At 37.1% G+C, this 24,167-nt stretch overlaps 2 protein-coding genes across 2 annotated transcripts; both read left to right on the top strand.

Moving 5' to 3' along the window:
- Positions 1-257: 257 nt before the first annotated feature.
- Positions 258-12,748, top strand: adss1 (adenylosuccinate synthase 1). The gene is made up of 13 exons (XM_053510552.1): positions 258-530; positions 2,601-2,703; positions 3,867-3,929; positions 4,020-4,070; positions 5,109-5,175; positions 5,280-5,387; positions 5,482-5,563; positions 5,651-5,777; positions 5,872-6,026; positions 7,691-7,815; positions 7,948-8,045; positions 11,368-11,517; positions 11,626-12,748. The coding sequence occupies exons 1-13, from the start codon at positions 345-347 to the stop codon at positions 11,676-11,678; spliced, it is 1,368 nt and encodes a 455-aa protein (XP_053366527.1). The 5' UTR covers positions 258-344; the 3' UTR covers positions 11,679-12,748.
- Positions 12,749-17,349: 4,601 nt separating this feature from the next.
- siva1 (SIVA1, apoptosis-inducing factor) lies at positions 17,350-20,639 on the top strand. The gene is made up of 4 exons (XM_053509368.1): positions 17,350-17,558; positions 18,957-19,145; positions 20,046-20,199; positions 20,406-20,639. Exons 1-4 carry the CDS (start codon positions 17,438-17,440, stop codon positions 20,452-20,454), a joined length of 513 nt encoding a protein of 170 aa, XP_053365343.1. The 5' UTR covers positions 17,350-17,437; the 3' UTR covers positions 20,455-20,639.
- Positions 20,640-24,167: the final 3,528 nt, after the last annotated feature.

Genomic DNA, 24,167 nt, shown 5'->3' with positions numbered 1-24,167 from the left:
AGAAGTTAAATAAATGGAAACAAATAGATCAGATAAAACTGATGAACCATTTTAATTATCATTTCACTTTTCTGGTGTTTATCTATTGGGCAGGTTTAGGAATGGGTTAATAAAGTCTGGCCACAAGTCAATAAAGAATGCAAATGAATTAATGATGTCTCGTTATAGATAAGTACAGCATGGAAGTTGTTCTGTAGCACGCGCCTGTCTGTTACTAGTTTTGCTCATGCCATACTTGTGCGCGGGTGGCTCACTGCGCATGCGCGCACCTTTGCCCGTCTCGACTCGGCGGTGCTCTGAGCCTCTGCGCTCTGACTCAGTTGTTAAAGCTCAGGCTCATAAGAATGTCGTCGAGTCGCTCAGGGAACGACCACCACAACCCCATATTCGCCTCAGGAGGGGCAAAACGGCCCCGGGTAGAGTCGGGCAACAAAGTGACCGTGGTGCTCGGAGCGCAATGGGGAGACGAAGGCAAGGGCAAAGTGGTGGACCTGCTGGCCACGGAGTCGGACATCGTGTGCAGGTGTCAGGTGGGTTCATGTTTAAAGGTCACTAGTTAGATCAATGAGTGCTGGATCAGTGGGGCTCAGAGTGATGCAATGTTGACTCCAACAGGGGGTTCGGCTTGTTTGTTTTATTCAGTTCAGAAAATGACATATTTCTATAGTAGAAGGGTAATGTTTATTTGTTTGTTTGTAAACATCAATAAGTCAAATACAAAAAGTATAAGTAATGTGTATAATCTCTCTCTCTCTCTCTCTCTCTATATATATATATATATATATATATATATATATATATATATATATACTGTATATGGCGGCAAAAAGGTGTAGTCGTTAGCACTGTCGCCTTGCACCCCTGGGTTTGATACCCCCGGACTCTGTGCATGGACTTTGCATGTCCTGGAATGGTGGGTTTCCTCTGGATACTCCAGTTTCCTCCCACAGTCCAAAGACATGAAGATTACGCTAACTGGTGTTCCCAACCTGCCCAGTGTGTGTGCGTCTATGAATGTTGACCAGAAATCCTAAATACATAATAAATATAGAAGTATTGCAAATGCAGAATAAAAAAAGAATAATAATAGAGTGGTCACCATTGACCTCTATTGTCCTGAATTAGACTACAGAGGGTTCTAGATGTGTATATATAAAACAACCTGCATGAGGAATCACAAAGGAGTTCTCATTTTTTTGCAATGGAAAAGTACTCTAAAAGTAACTAATATATATACAGTGTTGGGAGACGTTACTTTTTAAAGTAACTAATTACATTACAAAATTACTGTCTTTAAAAAGTAATCAGTTACATTACAGCATTACTTTCTGATAAAAGTAACTTAATAACTGAGTACTTAAATAAATAAATAAATGGCGGAGCTAACGCGTTAGATTACTCATTACATCAAAAAAAGTAATTCAAGTACTCTATAAATAATAAAATAAACATTATAAAGTAAATAAAAATTTATCAGGAAAAAAAATTATATAATTTGTGCTGCACAGTTAATCTTATAAAAATGTTTTAACCTCAATATGGATCCATGCAATTAATTTAGTTATTAACATGGTCAAGTTTATTAAAACAAAATTTGTTTTTTTAACTAACTTTAAAGTGGTATATAAATATTTGCAAACATCTTAATGAGATCATTTGTATGAAAAAAAACACATATATAATTTTTCTTTATCAAATCTGCCAGCCCTATATAATACATATTTGAACTGTGTTTAACAAGGTCCCTCGCTGCAGAATGTTTAAAAACGTCTCTCAAGAGTCAATTATTAACATTTGGAAAGTCTTATAAATATTTTGAGCAATTACTTGCCTAACACCAGATGTGTTAACACAAAGTCATCATGAGTTGGATAGACATGTTTGTTTGCAAAGAAATGCTTCATATTTCTAATCAATGTTCCAAATTTCCTCTTCTGTTTATGGAGATTTTTGGCACATTCTGTAGTAATACTTTACAACACATGATATTTGAAAGCCTAGCATACTCAGTTGTGATATAAAACAGTATACAATATACAGAACAAAGTAATGATATCTTGCATTTATATCATCTTTGATTCCTTATTTTTTTACAGAACGTTTAAGTTAAACCTTGCAGTACTCAGCCATTTCATGTGCCTTTAACATTCCGACACACCACTACAGATCCTTAAGTCATGTCAAATCTCAGTCTGTAACAGTGATGCCCATAACCTTACTACATGCTAGTCAGAGGCTTGAGCCTGATCTCTCACAACTGAGGATGGGTTACATTCGCAGGCTTGCTTTGACATGTGAGAAGGCCAAGTCAGACTTAGATCAGGGTGTGAAGTGAGCTGCTTTGCTAAAGAGGCTCAAAAAATAGGCCCCCGTATAGTAAGTTCTGGTTGGTGGGGCACAAGGGCTCTGGTTGCTACCCTTTTCCATTGGACCTGCCTGAGGTTTGAGAAAGGGCAAAGGGTAAAGAAGGGTCAGCATAACATTTTCACATAGAAATAAGTTTAAAAAAAGTTTGCATAGTCAATAGCATCATTTCTGCCAGAGTCCATGAGGTATAATGGACACTTGGATATGAAAATAATGTCTATATCTTCTTGCAGGGAGGAAATAATGCAGGCCATACAGTAGTGGTGGAAGGGACAGAATATGACTTTCATCTACTTCCCAGTGGCATCATCAACACCAAATGTGTATCACTCATTGGTAAGTAGTTGGGTTAAAAGTAATAAGGAAAAACCCTGGATGTGTAGATATACACATTACAAAGTGTTTTATTTATTTTATACCACAGCGATTTGCCAACAGTACAAAATTAAATAAATAAAGGAAACATCATGCTTGTTAAACATTTGTACTGACAGGTTAGTTCCTTTTATGATTTATTTTAACATTTCTCAATGAAACAACAATGGGACAGTTTTTTTTAATGCATAAAATGTCTGTAATTGATATTTTTCGCCCAATACATGGTATTGGTGCAAAAAGTGTTTAATCTGGATGAAAAAGTGAATTTCAGATGGAGTCATATGAGAGAATGCAATGTTCAGGGATTAAATGCAATGTAAACAAATGCAAGTTGAAGCCCTGAAATTCTACAGATACAGTAACTTGTTGCCATCATGTGGAAGAGACACATCTGTTTGTGGGAACTGTACGCACAATCATTCATGAAGACGACTTGCAAATTACAGGAACTCCATGTAAATTTCCTTATGTTTGCGACATTAAAAGAGTTCCTGGAAGGCCAGTGTTTTAAATGTTAGGAAGTCCGATCATGGCTCCTGTGTACTGAGAAAACTTTCTACCTTGATTGTATCCAAGCACTAATGCAACGCTGGGATAAGTGCCTTAGTGTAGAAGGAGATTATATATAGAAATAAAGGGAGTTGTTACTCTTATTCTGTTATTTTTGTACAATCAAAAGTCATGGTGATAGATTAAGCAAAAATGGATTTATCATGTAAAATATCAAAATAATCAGTTATTTTGTCTAGTATTAATAGTATTAACTCTATAATTTCAAACACATAAAAATGTTTGCGTGATTTTTTTTAAGATTGCATTTTATAAAACATTTGAGAACGTTAGATGGGGTTACGTTTTTATGTGTGTATGTGTGTGTGTGTGTGTGTGTGTGTGTTACTGTCATCATCTTAAGTCCGCACCTAATTATCTTATCAGCAACCCATTGGTTCTTGTATTACTACATTTCTAATCTCAGTAGAGAATGTCCTTACCTTTTTAAGGGCAGTTTTTGTTAGGGACTCCAAAGGGAGCAAAGTGCACGTAAAGAAGTAAATGATAAAATAAGTATATGAAGAGATTTAAGAAGGCTGATCAATGCGCATTCCTTTATCCACATACAGGTAACGGTGTAGTCGTTCATCTTCCAGGCCTTTTTGAAGAGATTGACAAAAACGAGAAGAAAGGTAAAGTAGATACAGTTTACTTTGTGTTGTGAAATATATAAATCTTTCTTTTCTATTTAATTGATATTCTGTTAATATTTTATTTTTTAGGCTTAAAAGGATGGGAGAAACGACTCGTCATCTCTGATAGAGCTCACATAGGTATAATATAATTACATAGAAATTGTATTTGCATGTCCTTATACTGTTTTAATACACTTTTATTCAACTTCATGTCACTTGGGTTAATCCCTACTGTTTCAGTCAGTGAGCTAGCTAATAAAAAAAAATATATTTTGTCACAATGAACAGTTTACGAAATCATCAGTTGAGGACAGTGCATTATCAAGATTACAGATATGTACCCATGTGTAACAACTGTCTATACAGTACATAGTTTTACTGCACATACTGTACATCCACGGTCCCGCATGGTCCAATGGAGAATTAGAGTAGGATTCAGAACCAGATGTAGCAAACACAACAGCTTCCTACACACAGCCTGTGTATCTCTTGTGCACAAAGATGGCGTGACGTTACAGTGTTGTAATGTTGTCTCTTTGCTTAATTTTCTTTTTTATTTGCATTAAATGTGGCAAAACCAGTGCTAGTGATATCCAGAGCAAGAGGAAAGAAAAAAATATATTAATGAGGAAGTAAAACAGAAGGTGCGAACTAAATTTACCACAGTGCGTACACAAGTCTCCCACTAAGCTTTTTTAAAGTATATAATATGGTGTTTTAACAATATCCAAATATAATGTCATACATATACATATACATACATATAATGTCTTGTTTTATAGAATGTAACGCATATGGCCATTTATTCCTACTTGTCTAAACATTGTTTATTTCTGTGGTTCTCAAGCCCGGCCCTGGAGGACCACCTCCCTTCTTTATCACACCCAAATACTAACATGTGCAGGGCAGGTGGTCCTCCAGAACCAGAGTGGAGAACCACTGAGTTATCTTGTCTTTAATATTCTCTAAAAATCCACTAAATACATTTAGTCCACTCACATCAAACACTGTTTTGCACAGCGGGTAGTTTCATTTATCTGCTTTTTTATCTACAATAGTAGAAAAATTATTTGCCAAATGAGTACAAGTCTAAAAATGCTGTGTTTCGCTGTGAAACTGTTCAAAAGTATATGATCCTGCGTGTAATTGTTATAAAACCATACTTTTTTTTTTTAGTTTTTGATTTCCATCAAGCTGTGGATGGAATGCAGGAAGTGCAACGACAAGCTCAGGAAGGAAAGAAGTAAGAATGTTGTGATTTCATAAAACAGCTGAATTAGGAAGGAGGAATAAGACAACAGTTCCTTCTATAAATAATGATCATTTATTCTTATGGTTTGATAACAGCATAGGAACAACCAAGAAAGGCATTGGACCAACGTACTCATGCAAGGCGTCCCGAACTGGACTTCGCATATGTGACCTGCTAGCGGATTTTAAAGAGTTTTCTACCAAGTGAAGTTTAACATTTTCTCTTTTTTTTAAACCAAAATTCCCAAGGTTGTAGTAAGAATCTAAACTCATACTGTTTCCGCATTTTCCTTTGTAGATTCAAAAACCTGGCACAGCAGTACCAGTCCATGTATCCAGCTCTTAAAGTGGATGTTGAAGGCGAACTTAAGAAACTAAAGGTAAATCAATTTAGGGATTTTGGATTTATGTCATACGAACATTAATACAATATTGTTGTGACATAAACCACGTTCTGTACGCTTAAGGACTATGCAGAGAGAATAAGGCCCATGGTGAGGGACGGAATATATTTTATGTATGATGCCATTCACGGACCCCAGAAGAAGATTCTTGTGGAGGGAGCAAACGCTGCCCTGCTGGACATTGACTTTGGTAAGGACGTCCCACAGACATATTTTTGCATGTACATCACTGTAACTCAGAAAACAAGGGACTGAAACAAAGAGACTGTCTGTGTTTTGTCTAGGAACCTATCCGTTCGTGACATCGTCCAACTGCACCGTTGGTGGTGTTTGCACTGGCCTTGGCATTCCTCCAGCGAATATTGGAGATGTGTATGGTGTATCGAAAGCCTACACCACTAGAGTGGGCATTGGGGCTTTTCCAACAGAACAACTCAATGTAAGAACTGTGGTCTTCATCATTTATAAACTAGCTACAGTCTGTGAACAAAATGTACTTTGGCTAACGTTGAAGTGAACTTACTACAAATACAAGGTTCCCTTATTTATCATTTACTCCAAATATAAGTACTATAGTGTAGTAAGGTATGGATAGCACAAAGGTTACTGTCGTTTCAGGATAATTAGAAACTTGTTGGTGAAGCTAGTTGTTTTAAATTTTGCTGATCTCTGTTTCTATGTGCTTTAACTTTATATGTGATTTAACAGAGTACCATAGTAATTTAGAATCAGAATCAGAATCAGAAAGAGATTTATTGCCAAGTACGCTTGCACGTACAAGGAATTTGTTTTAGTGACAGAGCTTCCAGAACTTAGTTAGATCTTTAATCCATCCATCCAGCATCTATACCACTAGACCATCTAGAGGCTTTGGGGGCCTGAAGTCTATCACAGGGATCTTATGGCACAAGGCGGGGTACACCCTGGATGGAGAGAAAAACATCACAGGGCACAAACACACACATACTCAATCACACACTGCAGGCAATTTGAAAATGCCAGTCAGAGTACACTGCATGTTTTTGGACTGCGAGAGGTAACCGGAGCACGTGGAGGAAACCCACCAAGTACGGGGAGAACATGCAAACTCCATGCACACAGATCGGAAGCAAGATTTGAACACCCATCCCTAGTGGTGCGTGGCAACGGTGCTAACCATTAAACGACTATATCACCCTCAAAATCTAGTGACCGTGCCTTTGAAACTGCTTTGATTCTTGTATAACTCTGAATGATGTTATGCATCCTAAATTTAATTTCAGTCAGTTTTTTATAGCATGGATATGTAAGCAATAGTTTATTTTACGTCAGACAATCTGCACATAGTCTGAGTGTGGTGCCAAAATTTAAGAGGAAGAAACTTACTACACTCTTGTAACCTTACGTTTCTCAGGACTCTTGCAATTGTATTATTCTACAATTTTACAACCTCTATACATACTGCGGGCATTGTGACTTTCATTCATCATTGTGCGAGGAGATTATCTAAGTCCATCAGCTGGTTCAGTGCTCTAATAACCGTCACATGAACAGGAGACAACTTTAGGCACTTAAACTGTGCCAGGGATTTAGTTTCAGAATGTCACAGCGGTCTACTTGCTGAGAGCTATTCACATACCTACTATAAATAAAATGTTATTCCTTTTTTTTCTTTTTTTTTTTTACTTATAATAACTGTTTAACGCATCACCTTTTTAGTTACGCATCTTGTTGTTTACTAGGTTGGTGTTAGAAAATTGCTTCCGTAGGAGAAAAAAACTCTCATTCAGCAACAATCATTGAATAAACACTGCTGTAGGTCACACGTGTCAAGTTCCAAGTACAATTATATAACCCTTTCATATTTTTTGAAGCTGCCAAAAACATGAGAATGATATTTAATGTATGTAGACAGAAATAATCACCAAAAATCCCTTTACACATAAACAAATATGAATGCCATGTGAGTCTGAATGGGGGGGATACATACAGAAAAAGCCGTTTCATTCACTAAAGTCATGATATGAGTGCCTTATATATGGGTAATGTGTCTTATTTAAATTAAGTAATCTTCATAAACCATATTTTTTGTGATTTTATGTTTTAAATGTTTTTCTCATCTAGTCTGTAGGAGAGCTGTTACAGACACGAGGTCATGAAGTTGGTGTTACAACAGGCAGAAAGAGACGCTGTGGGTGGCTGGACCTGGTCATCCTTAGATATGCTCACATGATCAACGGCTTCACCGCGTGAGTCGTTCAGTACACAAACCCACATGGTATTGTGTACTGCTATTATATAACAACGTTTTACTGCAGAATATATGTTGTGTTAACTAAGTGGATGAGAATTTTGTGGGTGTTTTTTTGTGTTTTCTTCAGAATAGCTTTAACTAAACTGGATATTCTGGATGTGCTTGATGAGATCAAAGTGGGTATCGCCTACAAACTCAATGGCAAAAGAATACCCCATTTCCCAGGTAAAATCTGAAAGATTTAGCATAATGAAATAATAAAATTGCATGTATAGATGTAGATTAAGCTTTTGTTAACATTTTACAAAATACAGACATATAATCACAATCCATTTGTGTAATTATGTAATCAGACAGTCCAGTGCAAGAATAAACAATCAGATACAGGTCAAGAGCTTCAGATAATGATAATGTCTTTCAGTTAATGTTTATCGTTCTACAACCAAATCTGAGCACATGTGGGAGAAGGCCGAAACGATCAGCAATCAAATACTTGGTAAAAGAGCCAGAAGGAAACATTCCTCAGTAAAAGGCCATGAGAAACAAGTTTATAGGCTGATGATTCAAGTATAAACTCTTTGCAATAAGTGCCAAATGGGCATTTTTTCCCTGTTCAGCATCAGGGACTGGGAGATCCTTATCTTTAACTTTAACTTTATCCTTAACTTATAAGGACTGTTGTAATGATATACGCTACTGCTCAGAAGTTTGGAATTACTTTCAAACTCCATGGTTTTTCCTGATTTTTCTTTTTTTTTTTTTTACATTATAAAGCAATGCTAAAGGCATCCAAAATATGCACTAATCTCCTTTGAACAGTTGATATTGAGATGTTTCTGCTACTTATGATCTGTAATCCTTCATAACGACTTTAATCTGAGGTGTTGTTAATTGCTGCTTTCTGAAGCTGATAAATCTAAATGAACTTCTCCCCTGCAGCAGAGGTAGGTTTTAGTCTCACCTTCCTGGTTAGATCTTCAAGAGAGCCAGTGTTATCAAGGTGCTTGATGAGTTTTGCAAATGCAATTGACAATACTGTTCTTGCAAGAACTATTACAGAACAGCTGACCTTCATGTCTTAAAATAACAACTGACTGTTGTTGTTGTTGTTGTTGTTGTTATTGTTACATAATTACCTAATTCCATATGTGTTATTTCATAGTTCTGAAATCCACAGTACTGTTGTGGAATGTAGAAAATAAATCACTAGAACAAAAAACAAAGAAATTTGCAAGTGATCCCAAACTTTTGAGCGGTAGTGTATGCAAAAAGACGTCTATAAGAGAAACCTGGACCTTCTTTTAGTCTAGTGCTGTAGGGAAATAACTCATGATTATAACCATTTTAATATCGCTATGACAAATGACGACTCCTATATTGTCAGACAGACTCATCCTGACTGTCATGGACCTGGATATAAATAAGTTGGTCCGTTTTGAGCTGTCTCCCATGAGAGCATTTATACTCAACATATTGTCCCGAGGTCAGCAAAAATTTCTGGATAGTAACAACCCAAAGCCAGGTAATTTTGTCCTAGAAGAGAGCACACAAATAGGCCAAGTATGGTTCTCTTTGCTGGTGTTCATAAATCGATAACCTACACAGTCCATTAACACCGGTGTTGTGTAGTTATATAATTTACCAAAAGTGCTAGTCAGTCTTTCTGAACCGATTAATCCTCACCATGTAAATGCGCATTGCAGATACCAGACATAGTACAGTAGCCAAATTAGTTCTGCTGTCCCATACTTGTCTGGACAGTTTTTTGGCAGATCCCCATACCTCATCCTGGCCGGGATGCGACAGGTGCACTTCCAGCCTCAGACAGACTAGGGCATTCACTTCGATTACTGCAACAGGTTCAAGATTTTGGTAGAGCCTTCTGAGTAAATGACATAGTGAAGCTTGTCAGCTGTTAAATAGAAACACTTTTAACATGGCTAAAAGCTCTGAATCCACAGGATGCTAAATGAAGTTAAATACTCATGTTTACAGTACTGTGCAAAAGTCTTAGGTACCATATTATATGCTGTACCAACTTTGTTATGTATGTTTATCATGTCTGCAAAAATATGTACAAAATCATTCAGTATTTCCATATATAGCTTAAAAAAATAATTAATAAATAACATTACAGGAGAATATATGCATGGCTATAAATAAAGAAAAATAGGACAAGACAGACCAGTTTTCAGATGGAAACAAAAACCTAATGTACACTCCTGGGAATTGCATAAAAATAGAAAGGAGCGAGTGTGACAAAGTTACCAGAAGAACTCATATTCTCCAGCAAGCTCAGTAAAACCTAACAACTGTTTTACTTATAAAACTGCACAAATCTGTGCCTAAAACCAGGGATTTTAAGCAATGAGTTTATACTCCGAATATTTTATTACTCTTTATTGATTTTTATTGCTGTTTATAGAAGTTTATTTTATGCAGAAATGTTTTCAAAGGCATCTTTTGCCTATCCCATATTTTTATTTTTGTACTATAAGTAAAATAGTTGTTAGGTTTTACTGAGCTTGCTGGAGAATGCCAATAATACCAATAATGGCATGCAGTCTTTTGTAATAATTGCTGCCCATTTTTCTTGGCAAAATGCCTCCAATTCCTGTAATTTTTTTTTTAAGTGGCTCCCCAAAATGGCTGAATAATACTAAGGTCAGGAGACTGTGATGACTGTGACACCAGAACCTTCATGTTTTTTCTGCTGTAGCCATTGAAGGGTCAACTTGGCCTTTTCCTTTGGGTCATTGTCATGTTGGAACATCCAAGAGCATCCAATGTGCAGCTTTCGGGTCTTAAAATTCAAATTGTTTGTCAGTATTTTCTGTTAGCTTGCTGCAATTATCTCACTATCAATTTTGACTAACCTGTCTGTGCCACTGGAGCTCACACTGCCCCAAAACATAAAGAGAGATCCACCACCATGCTTTACAGTGGGAATGGTGTAATTTGACCATCAACATAATGTTTACATGTGCTTGTGACTTTAAAGTTACATTTTGGTGTTATCACTCCAAATGACTCTGCTCCAGAAGCCGCGAGGCTTGTCTAGGTTTAGTCTGGTGTCCTGCAAGTGGGCCTTTTTTGTGGCGTGGGTGCAGTAATGGGTTTCTTTCAGCAACTAGACCATGCAGGTCATTTTGTGCTTCTTGAAACAACAGCACCATTTTTTTTCATTAGCACATTAGAACTATATATAATATGGGCAACCTGATTTTTTTTATCAAGGCTTACAGTATGTTCTCTAGCTAATTCTAATTTATTTATTTATTGCTTAATAATTTTGATTACGAATATTAAAGTGAGCACACACTTATATATGTGTATATCAGTATACTGATTACAAGCCAAAAGTTTGTATTAAACTGTTATTTAAGGATGTTTCATAGAGTTGACTGCAGCAGGACGAGAGTATATTATATGCTATTTGCTTCTGGTTCATCATGTGTCTATTCAACAATTACAGTAGAAACTTTGTTAAAATAAATTTTTAGCAATCATAAATTTTCTTTAAATGTATTGTTCTATGTGTCCGTAGCTAATATGGAGGTACTGCATAAGGTTGAGGTGGAGTATGAGACCTTGCCTGGCTGGAAGACAGATACTTCAGCAGCCAGGAAGTGGAATGATCTTCCACCAAAAGCCCAGAACTACATCCGGTTTGTGGAGAATCACATAGGTGTACCGAGTAAGTCAAACACTCATGGTTTACCATAAAGCATGTAAAGTAATATGTCTTCATTTGAAGTAAATTCAACCACCTGCTGATTTAACTTGCTTTTTTATGCCATTGCAGTCAAGTGGGTCGGTGTAGGCAAGTCCAGGGAATGTATGATCCAGATGTTCTAGAGTGTCTGTCCTCCAAAGACATCTGGAGTCGATCAACAACATGCGATCCTCTCAGGAAACCCATTAAAACAAAGTGACCGTGACAGCAAATGGAGTAGTATTCAAAAGATTTACTGTGGCGTTTTGCCTCAACAGCTGAAAATGAAACCTAATAAAGGCTAATCAGAGTTAATAAATTAATAAACAAGACCTCTTGTCTCTTGATAACAGATTACATCCAGGCAGATGTTTTTTTGACTTACATTGCACAATTTCTTCTTTTTGGATAAACATATTTACAGATGCATTACCATGTGAGTGTGTGTTTGACTGAGTATCTAAAATCCCCAGAGTTGATTAAACATTTTCAGAGTTTACTGGACCTACACCGATCAGCCATAACAATAAAATCACCTGCCTAATATCATGTAAAAGCTTGCATCATAAAAACAACTGTAAATTATTGAGGCATGGACTCGAAATGCCCTCACATACCTCAACAAGGTATTAACAGCAGATCATTTAAGTCCTGTAATTTGCAAGGTGGATCAAACTTGTTAGTCCAGCACATCCTCGATGCTTGATCAGATTGAGATCTGAGGGATCTTCAAGGCCAAGCCACAACATTGCCCTTGTAAAAGTCTCACAGATCCTTATGATTGGTCACTTTTTCCTGCTTCTAGCACATCAACTTTGTTTACTTACTGCCTAATAGATCCCATCCCTTGACAGGTGTCAATCAAGAAAATCAATGTTATTCACTTTACCTGCACTTTGGCTGATCAGTGTATAAACACTGTACGGCATTATTTAACAGTCTGGGTGTTGATTTAACACTGGGAATTTTGCTGTGCTATGATTAATGAAGCTCTGCATTGTTCTTTTGTAGCAGCACACACTAGTTTTAACCTACAATGTATATTATTGTGAACATTATGACTATACTGTGCAGTTGCTCTATTAACATCCTCAGGAATATCTTTATTTATTGTTGCATGAAATAGTTTTGTCGCGTAAACATGATTAGAATGCTGTTTTTTTCCTGTTTTTCTCTTTCTGATACTGCGATCTTGAATAAAGGCTTCACAGTTTTCTTTGATGTCAGATATAAAATTAGACCAGACATCACTGAAGCTGCGGCAGAAACAGATACCAATACAGAACATTCTGTTCCTCCATCATGTGCCAAGTCTGCATAAGCTGCTTTGCAACTGGACTTAATAGTGCAGTAAAGCCCCAGACAACCTTGCCTTTTGACCCCTGGTCTGTGTGGTCTGATCCCACAGAAAAGCCATTGCATAACAAATTGCCAAAAAAATCAAGTCAATGCTGGTCACAAGAAAGGCAGCAGAATGTCAATGCACCAAAGCTTGTTGTGCATGGGGCCCAACAGGCAAAGAGCCCAAGGCCTCTAAACTCTTCCACTCACTAGTGCGTCCATTGGATGCGCCGGACAAATAAATCTGATCCACAAGGCCTCATGCAGCAAACCAACAGTTCCCAAAGGATCCACCACCGAGCCCCGGTTCCAGACATCACAGCACACCCCAGAGGACATTCTTCAACATTGAACATTGTGTTGTGTCACTTCACCGAAACTAAACCATGTTTGCTTATAAGGAGGAGTTTCCACTAAAAAATGCAGAATGCAGTATAAAAAGAAAAAAAAAAGGTTTGGGAGCATTTTGAATAGTTACCACCAAATAAGGCTGCTCTGCACGATTATGACCCAATTATATTACAATCATTCACTGGTTTTAACATTCCTATGCTAATAATGAACTCCTGTCACATAAATTAAAGGTAAAAAGCATGAGATTATAGTAAGGGTTCATACAATGCTTAATCAACAAAGTTCCAAGACTTGATTACTTAAATGATGTTTAAACAATGCCAGTGGCCTGAGCGGGACTCCAAATCAGGTGACTGTGGTGAGAGCTCTGTGAGACAACCAGAGAACATACTGCTGATGCTCTTAAATGCAGGTACACAAAAACAAGCGCTACAATAAACACAGGACAGGGCAATTATTACAATAGAGTAATTTACATCTCTAAGCAATTCAGGGTAATACAGTATTTCTGAAAGAAAATTAAACAGAGAGGTAACTGGTGGTTACAACTGTTGAGCTCTTGAGCGAGGCCCTTAAAACTATTTGCTCCAAGGGTTCTGTATTCTGGCAGATCTTGTGCGGTGAACCCAGCTTCCTAACTGGGATATTTGAAAAAAAAAAAAAAAAAAGTTCTGTAAAGTACATGTGACAAATAACAGAATCTTAATCCTATTGAAATCTGGCATCCATCCATATGGATGTTAACTAACATAAATGCTCTAAATAAATGTTACAATTTACAATTTATGATTAATTCAACGTTATCTTAATGTAATGTTATAAGTAACGTTTCAACTTAACAAACTTTGTCCTGAAAATTAAGCAATACCACTATAGCTGGAGTGAGGTAGTCATGGATATAGCATGGCAGCACCAACACCATTTATTATTGACAGATGATAAACCATGACTTACTTTTTTTAACCTGCTTTTTTGCTCTGCTGACACACATCCTATGGCAACTGACCTATGAAACTGGCTAAACGCGACTGCCAGAGCTGGCGACTGACAGTTAGCAACCCACAGTTAGCATAATTAACAGGAGTGCAAATCATTTTTAGTTCTTTAGGTGAACAGTTTTGTAAATCTTGTAAGTTTTTTTTATTTATTTCCATAAACTTGCAGGATCTGGATTTGAATTCCTAATAGTGTTTAATGGAAAGCTATGGTGCTAGGGTGTACAATTATTGTCACACTCACCAAGTAGGGCCCTTGATCAAGAGTTGGAGAGCAATTTGAAATGGAACCTTGTGTAAGGAGCTAGTTAGCTTTGTCGCCATAGATGAAAGAGTAATCATAGTTCAGATGTGTTTTAGAACAACAAGAAGCAATTTTTTTTAAGTTACAGGCAGTTGCTCTTTCCTCAGTATGGTGGACCATATACAACTACTTTCATTTATGCTGGCAACCGAGAGTTAATGTAATTAACGGTTATTAGAATGCACCTGGGGTGCAGCGTGATACATATAGTTAAATGTCCCAGTTATGTTACCATCCATTATCCCCACTCCTGGAATGCTTTTTGCCTTTTGGCTGCTTTAATTTCTGCAAAAAACTAGATGTCACCTGAAATGTACACTATAGCTGTCAATCATTTTTGCCACAAATTTGATAAAAGGCCCAAATGCTTCATTAGGCTTCTCTGCAGCTCTTCTTCTAGATGTTACATTACCTTCACTAAGAGACTTTTAACATTGTTCTCTACTCTCCTGTAACGCTCATTATTCGTGTCTCTCTGATATTGTTGTTTTGCCTTTCTCCACAATATGCCTTTCCCTATAATGATCATCATCATCATCATCATCATCATCGTTTTTGTCTTCATATTTTTATTATTATTATTATTATTATTAAGGACAACAACAACAACAATAATAACAACAATAATAATAATACGCAACAGGAGCAAAGGGATGGTAGAAGGCAATGTTATAAGTCTTTTAGAATATGGAGTCATTGATCAGGCAGGGAAGCGTTTAATGTTGTTTCTGAAAAAGACTGGACTGGATAGTCAGTTTTAAAGGACATGGAAGCTGAGGATAGAGTGAGATCTATAGATTGCAACCTACAGAACTCCAAATAAAAACGTTGAATGGTACTAAATGGGAAATGTATGAAGAAGAAAGAGTGTGTGGAAGTACTGGATAAAGCAGACAAACAGTTCAAGTCATAGAACAAGTAAAAAAAAAACAAGATTAGAGAAGAAAGCACTAGACTGGTCTGGAAATTTGTCTTTAAGAGGCTGGAAAGATATCGGAGAATGCAACATACTGTTCTGGAATATTGAACAAGAAGTTTTCAAAAAATAACTAACTCAACTGACTACTGGAAAAAAAAACTACTAATTAAATCCACATGAAATCCTGTTAGCCATCATTCATTTAATTATTCAGGGTGCCAATGCATCACCATCCAATTAAACCTAACTTGCATATCTTTGGACTGTGGAAGAAAATCAGAGTGCCAGGAAGAAACCCACCAGGCACAGAGAACATGCTGCAAACACCATGCACACTGACCTGAGGCAGGAATCGAACCCTGGACCCTGGGGGTGCTTGTTAGTGAGTGCATTTCTACTCAGCAGTAGTGATACGCTAGCAGCTACTATTTCATGATTATGATACGCAGGCAGAGTTGACCACAGTGAAATCATTTTGCCATAAATTTAAAGAAAGGCCCAAATGCTTTATAAAGCTTAATTTGCCCAACACTAATGATGATAATTTTATCACATCTTCAATGCATTGTGGTCACTTATCAGCAGCCCTTCTTTTAGATGCTGAATTACTTTTGACTTTATCCTATACTTTCCCTAATTCCTGTGATTGTCATCATTTTGTGCCTCTCTGGTACATATTTCCTATACGTTTCTCTCTGATGACAAACACACCATTAATGTATTAATCTCAGCCTACTTATCATTCTTATTAATTGTTCTTTATTCTGTCTTAACATATTTACTCTATCCATTCATCTAGGAAGCTCTGTAGTCCAACTAGGGACCAAAGTTGACCAGTGAACAGTACGCCTCCACATTATGCCTAAGATTAAGATCATAATCATGGCTGTTTTCATCTTCATGATGATAATAAAAGTAACGATAATCATCCTCATCATCATCATCTTCTTTTTCTTCTTCCTTTAGTTTTATAGTGGTCGCTTACAGAAAGCTTGGTCAATTACCCTCAACTTTTATGGAATATTGAACAGGATGTTTTCTAAAACAAATTCAAATTCAAATTTTAGTTACCACATACACAGTCATACACAGTGCGATATGCAGTGAAATGCTTATACGACCACTCGTTTTTTAAGTGGAAATAAAAATGGAAATTAATTGATAAAAATAAACAACTAACTCAAATAATTACTGTAAAAAAATTAACACACTAACTTCACACAAATTCTGTTAGCCAGCATACATTCATTTATTTATTTTTTATACCGCTTATCCCTGGAGCCTGGATCCTATCCACCAGACTTGGGGCACTCTGGGTACATCCTGGACAAGATGCCAATCCATCGCACGACACACACACACACACACTCATCGTCTATACCACCTTATCCTGTGTACAGTGTCGCTGGGGGCCTGGAGCCTATCTCAGGAGACTTAGTGTAGGAGGTGGGGTACACCCTGGACAAGATGCCAATCCATCGCACGACACACACACACACACACACACACACACATACACACTCATCGTCTATACCACCTTATCCTGTGTACGGTGTCGCTGGGGGCCTGGAGCCTATCTCAGGAGACTTAGTACAGGAGGTGGGGTACACCTGGATGGGATGTCAATTCATTGCAGGGCCCACACAAAAACATAAACACACTCACATTCTTATTCACCTGTAACGGGCAAATTGTCATCATGTCACCTGTTAGCCCTGTTAGTCAGTGTATTAATACCCAAATGGGGCAGCAGCTATTTCCCCCCATGTTTATGATGAACAAACAGTGCTAAATCATGCACAGTGGAATCTCTTTAAGGCCGCCAAACCGCTAGAGGCCGCTGATGATTATTTTTGCACCAATGAAGTCTCAGAGAGCAGTATTAAAGCGCAGAGTGAGTTCGCGGGAAAAGAGAGGTGGAGGGGCAGCAGCAAGGGTTTGGTTAGTGCTCTACTTCGGTTTGGTGTTGGCAATATTTATCTTTTCAGAATGCCTAAAAGATCGTGCCCTTTCACTGACTCGTTTTCGACTCAGTATAAAATCCATGTGGGACAAAAGGAATTGAATCTGCACGGGGTTTTCGGAAACAAATACAGACAGGAAGTTTACGGTGAGTTTATTTTTTTTTATTTAATATTAGTTTCAAGTATGCGTTTAATATTATTTAATATTTTTGTTATGCTTTCGGGAAGTTTATATTAACTGGTCAGGCTATGAAATAAAAAATATAGTCTTAAGTTGGGCCATTTTGAGCTCTGGCGTCGTTGTTTTTGTTTTTTTTCCTGCCCTCGTGTCCCGCCTCCTGCATTTCAATTGGACAACAGTTTAAACTGAAAACGGTTTAACCAATTAACGGACGAGTTGAAGTTGGAACAGGGAAAGAGTGGGAAAGCACATGCGCGTGCTGGTGTTTGTTTAGTAAAGTCGGATTTTAGTTTATTTTAAATCAAAGCTTTAATTTTAAAAGATTATTGTGAGCGTGTTAAAGGGTAAACTAGATGTTTGAATGTCCTGCTAGTGGCTGAAAATGTGTCCTTGTGTAGGTTACCATGGAAACATCTACATGAGAGCTTTAAACCAGTAATCACCAGTAAGGAGTAATCACGTCATGTTTATTCAGAATAGCCTAGACATGTGCATTTAAATAATGAGTATGTATAGTAATAACTTTAGACGCTCAGAATTTCTGCTGAGGTTATATTACACTAATGTGGTGATGTACTGTATTTAAGAGTCAGATCTACACTTTATAGACAAATATGGCCTCTTATCTTCTAGTGAAGGCCAATTTTAATGCTTCAGCGTACCAAGACATTTTGGACAATGCAATGCTTCCAACTTTGTGGTAACCATTTGGGGAAGGCCCTTATCTATACCAACATAACTGTGCACAAAGCAAAGACTATAAAGACATGGTTTGAGTTTGGGGTGGAAGAACTTGACTGGCCTGCACAGAGCCCTGACGTCAACTCCATCGAGCACCGTTGGGATGAACTAGAACAGATCCAGGCCTTCTTGTCCAACTCGGCCTTCCAGGATTAGTGGAAGCTGTTACAGCTGCTAAAGGGAAATAACTCCATGTTGAAACAGTTTGAATAATTGCATGTTTGGCCTAATACTTTTGTCCATATAGTGTATATTAGTAGTATGTATCATCTGCATGTATGCGATGAATGTGGCATTAAGTGAAAAGAGGAATTATTTAAACTATCCCCAAATTGAACATGTCCAGCAAGCAAACTCTAATATAACTCATCAGGGAGGTTACAGGAAAGATGTCAAGTGTCCTTTCAGAGCATCATTTGACACCACATGATCTGAGCTGTATACAAGTATTTCTTTAAATGGGAACCTTGGATCCTTGAGCCCTGGATGATGCAGGAGTTTGCAGCCTGTAAGCGGGCTTTAACAGTATGTCTTTAGCACTTCAGTTCTGAGCTGAAGACAGTTAATTTAGCATACTGGTCTCTGACATCTTGTAATAAATAAACTGTTCATTCTCTTACAGAAAAAACCAAGAACCTGCTCTTTAACGGGACCCGAGCTGTAATGGAGAGAATTTGGAAGGTTGACGCGGAGGGCAAGTGTGCTGATGTGGATAATCAGGGTGCTGTGGCGCCTGCAAATCAGCAGCTACTTAAAGGACAGACTCTGATTGGGATGGATGGGAAACTGAAGAAAACCAAAGCAGCTTCTGGTAAAACTGGACTTTGTTTTGCCATTTATAAAGTTTTATTTGTTTCTTTTAAATTTGCCATCCCTCCTCCTTTGGCATGCCTCAAGTACCTCCTGATGAAGTTGTTTTCCGCCAAGGCGCATAAACCTGCATCTTTCAAACTGCTGTTTGTGCAGTGTAACGCTCTGAGGAAAGCAACATCTGCTTTATTCTGCATGCATGAACTCACAGGCGCACGTTATTAGCTAGTGCTGCTAAAAGTGACACAACCATTAGCGTATACTATAATTTTCATACCCAAGTCCTGTGACTGTTTTAGGCCCAGGCATTGGCAAATTCAATGTTGTTGAGATTTAAACTATAATCTTTGAATAAGGCAAACAGTTGCTGTCCTTGGAGACTGTTCATTAAGTTTTTTTTTTTATTTCACTATACTTGATGCAGCACTTATCCAAAACAAAAACCCACAAATCCCTGTTTGATCTTATTTAACATGCAAGTTGCATGTTTACAAAAAAAAAAAATTCTCCAGTGATTTAAAAAATCTATTTTTAATAAAAAGTGATTTAGGTCTGCATCTTGCACTTTACCAATCCCTCATATTTTGCTTGAATAACCAGAACTTGTAAAGATTGGTAAAAGTTTGCACTTTATAAATCCCCAAAAAAACCAAGAACTTGTTGGTGGAAGTAAGTTTGCACTTTAATTCCAAATAAGTAGTTCATGTTTAGCTTTATTTATTATTTTTTTTAAGTTAAGTGTTTTCACTTTTATTTATTCATATGTATTTCCCAGCTCTGTAGTAAATCGTGACTAATCATACACATGCAAATGCAAAAAGTAATAGACTGTAAAGGCTACTATGATTTATTTATTGTGAACCAAGCCAATGTTGATGTTACGATCCTGTTGTCTCATCAGGCAGTGTGTCTGCTCCGTCTGCGTGTGCCGTGTGTCAGAGGTCATCAGGAGTGAGGACGGCGTGCTCTCAGTGCGATCGTCCTGCGTGTCCCGCCTGCACACAGCAATGCAGCAGCTGTTTCAGTCCCTGCTGCTCCGTCTGCACCATCACAGAGTAATGCCACACCTCGTGCACAGTCATGCCACAAAGCGTGTTTCAGTTCATTTGCATTCGCATCTTTATCTGAGACATGGCGATTATTTTCATACTGGGCGTACAGTTACACACTTGTATAACTCGAGCAACCTGAATTATGAACATTGTGTTAATGGGTGAAGATGTGAAATTAATCACTTGCATGCTATACTTTCTCTCTACAGTTACACAGAGCGCTATGACAAAGTCGTCTGCTGCAGCTGCTCGTCATGAGAGAGATGCGGAGACGGACCAGACTGATGGCTGAAGAAAAGCATTACCAGTGTTCTTGTATTTTGCTTGTAATAAACTTTAGTACGTTCCACACTGTAAATGAATTTTATATACCTTTTACACCCATGTAATCATGTTTTGTGTACATATGTATTTTAATGGTTTAAATAAATACTTTAACAGTTTTACTGTTACTTTATTTTTTAGAATGACACTCGTGTGGGGAAATTATGGGCCGTCTGTTCAATATAGTGTTGATTATATTCATCCTCTAAATCTGTCTTTAGAACTTCACTCATTCATTTCTTTATCCCATGTCCCTAATCACATTTTATGGCTTTTGTTGTTCATTTGAGCAATACAGCCACATACTGGACTTGAGTGTGGAATGGAATCTTTGTGCGGTTTTTTTTTTTTTTTTTTTTTTTAGGACATGACCTTTGACAAACACAACATCCTGTAAAACTACAGTATTCCAAAACCCGTATGAATTATGGCTGCTTGAGGCAAATCTGTCGACATTAGTGCTACTGAAACAAAAATAAGTGTCCAACATCTGAATCAACCTACTTGTAGGTTTCACAGCTCTTATACATCAAAAACGTTTATACAGGAATGTGTTGCTTGACGTTTTTGAGTAAATTAGAGAATAAATAGAGCGAACTAGCAATACAGCTGTTCCTGATGGTTAAGGAGCTGTTTGTTTATTTCTAGACAGTTCACTTCATTGTAAGAAATTCTGTACTTGAAAGGGTAACATGAACTTAAGACTGAAAATAAAGCCTGACCTTATTAGATAGAGGTCAGTCGTCACTAAAATGCTATAATGCTTCTCATACTTTGTTTTTTTTTTCTTCTATAAAGCTGCTTTGACTATGACCATGTTAAAAGCTCTAAATAAATCAGAAAATAGAATTAAGTTTAAAAAGCAATCTAGAAATAAAAATCTTAAATGCAGGAATCGAGAATAGAACAAGATTAACTTTCTTTTTTTTAAGATACCTGATGTTAATCAGCTCCTTGAGGATAAACTGATCAAAGATAAAGTTCCCCATACACAGTTTTGCAAGAAGTAAATTGCCATCCACATGAAAGGTGACGAAGTGCTCAAGGGTTAGAGTCCCGTCTTGGGTCTGTGTGCATGAAGTTTACATCTTCTAGCTGTGCTTGGTGGGTTTTTTCATACAATCTCAAGTCGTGAGTTTGGAAATTGCCCCTAGCATGTGACTGTATGTGCTTGTGCCCTGCACTAGACCTCCATTACGTCCTGTTGGCTCGAGTCACCTGTGGTAGGCTCCAGGCCTCCTGTGACCCCTAGGATAAACTGTATTGAGAGTGAGTGAGAGTTTCATGATAAATGATTGCATCCTCAATAAACAAGCTTCAGTTAGTTTAAAATACAGCCACCAGGGTTCTCACTAGATCCAGAAAATATGATCATATAACACCAATATGATCATCCCTGCACTGGCTACCTGTTCAGTTTAGAATTAATTACAAAATAGTATTACTTACATTCAAGGCCTTAAATAGTTTAGCTCCCACATACCTAACCAGTCTTCTGATACACTACAATCCACCACGTTCCTTAAGATCACAAAACTCTGGACTTTTGTAATTCCCAGAATTTTATGGCTTTTTCATATTAAGCTCCAAAACTTTGGAATAGCCTTTCAGACAGTGTTCGGGGAGCAGACACGGTTTCCCAGTTTAAAAGTAGACACCCCAGTACACCTATCCTGAATGGCAACTACGCTAATTCTCTCCATCTGTTCTGTATTTTTCTACCCATCCCGAGGCATCTGGAGATTGTGCCAGCTTCAGTAGACAAAGGCCAACCCTGCGAGGATCCTGAGGCATCCAGAGAAGGACCAGCTCCAGCTGGATTCAGCTTTATGATGGTTGGAGCTACACATCCTGCTCCTGTGCTCCAAGTGATCCAGACCCCATCTGCCCTCTGCACCTACTAACTCATCCCTGTGCTGAACTGGACTTCATGTTAATTTAATTAACTTCTGTTATATTGAACTTTCACCTGCTCAACACACATGATGTTATTTCTATCTGTTATCACCCAGATGAGGATGGGTTCCCTGATTGAGTCTCAACCACAACACAATACAGCACTAATATCATCTCTTTTACATCCAACAGTGGGCATTCATGGACACTATGGACACATTCATGCACAATTTTTGCACTATATACTTATACTTTCATTATGGACCACTGCACAAATCACTTTAATAATAAGACACTTTAAGAAGACAGTCACTTTATGCATATTTGCACACCTCAGCCATTTTTTACATTACTTATGGACAAATTTCTATTTTCTTCTTTCATATTTCTATATTATATATATTTTGTTCTTATTTGTACAGTATATTTTTATTCTTATTTTATCTAAGGTAGCACAGTATATTTTTACTTTTACTAGTTAATTTCATTTTCCTGCAATATTTTTTTTATTTTTACTTGTACAGTATATTTTACCAATTAACTTTATTTTCTACCGTATTACCTTTTATTTATATTTATTCTAATGTTTAAGTTTTTATTTTAAGGTCACTGGTAGTCGAAAAAGCATTTCACTGCATATCGTACTGTGTATGACTGTGTACGTGACAAATAAAATTTGAATTTGAATTTGGTTCCTCTCAAGGTTTCTTCCTATTGCCATCTCAAGAAGTTTTTCCTTGCCACCTTCGCCGTCACCCTTGACTCTCATCAGAGACATTTCATTCATTATTCATTCATCTCATTATTATCTAGATAAATTTTTCTCACACATACACACTTCCAAATATTTTCTTTTCTAATTTTTTTTTCCATTTTTGTAAAGCTGCTTTGAGACAATGACCATTGTTAAAAGCGCTATATAAATAAAATTGAATTGAATTGAATTGAATAAATTGTATGCACAAAAATCTATTACATTTGTAAAAGTAAGCTTTAGCTATTAATGTGTTAATACTTCATTTACTTGCTGAGGCATAGAATAAAAAGTCAAAAGATATTTGAACAGTCGATGTATTTCAGTTTTCAGGTCATGACTTGATTTATCATTTTCTTTAAATTGACTAAAAATTCTGTTAATTTTAGAAAGCATGTTTATTTTTTTTTATATCTAGACATCCTTAAAGATAGGCACATTTCAATCTGCATGGAATTTATAATAATAAAGGCAAAACATTTGATCAGAAAACTAAGGGTATTTAAGGTTTATTGTAAAAATTTTAAGTGTAGTTCTATAAGTAAAAACTACACCTATGTCATATTTAAAACATAATTCATCAGGGCAGATTTTTTAAGTTCACAAGCTCTTTGGAGGCTTTCTCTAGTGCAGGCTGCAGGACTGCCAGCTTCATTAGTATTGTGCAGCACATTCGTATTTATAAGCTAGAAACACTGCAACATACAAACATACCTTATGTCTACAATATTTTGCAGTGTAAATGTGTTGAAAATAGCTGTATGCCTCTATATTATGTGAACAAATAATGCAAAGGGGTTTGAGGTCTGAGAACTTTGAGCCCTTAAAATTGGATCACTGGCCAAGAAAGTTACAGAATGATAAATCTTACAGCCACTAGAGGGCAGCACTTGACTGTCATGTCAGACAGAGTTAACCTTTCAGTATGGTGATGTACAGTACAATTAAATTAGTCAAGACAAGTTCTCTGTCACTTTTAGACACTCTATACTTCTCA

The sequence above is a fragment of the Clarias gariepinus genome, chromosome 13 (assembly GCF_024256425.1).
Source record: "Clarias gariepinus isolate MV-2021 ecotype Netherlands chromosome 13, CGAR_prim_01v2, whole genome shotgun sequence".
NCBI classification, from domain to species: Eukaryota; Metazoa; Chordata; class Actinopteri; order Siluriformes; family Clariidae; genus Clarias; species Clarias gariepinus.
The sequence above is the reverse complement of the archived record's forward strand: the minus strand, read 5'-3'. Positions and strand labels throughout refer to the sequence as shown.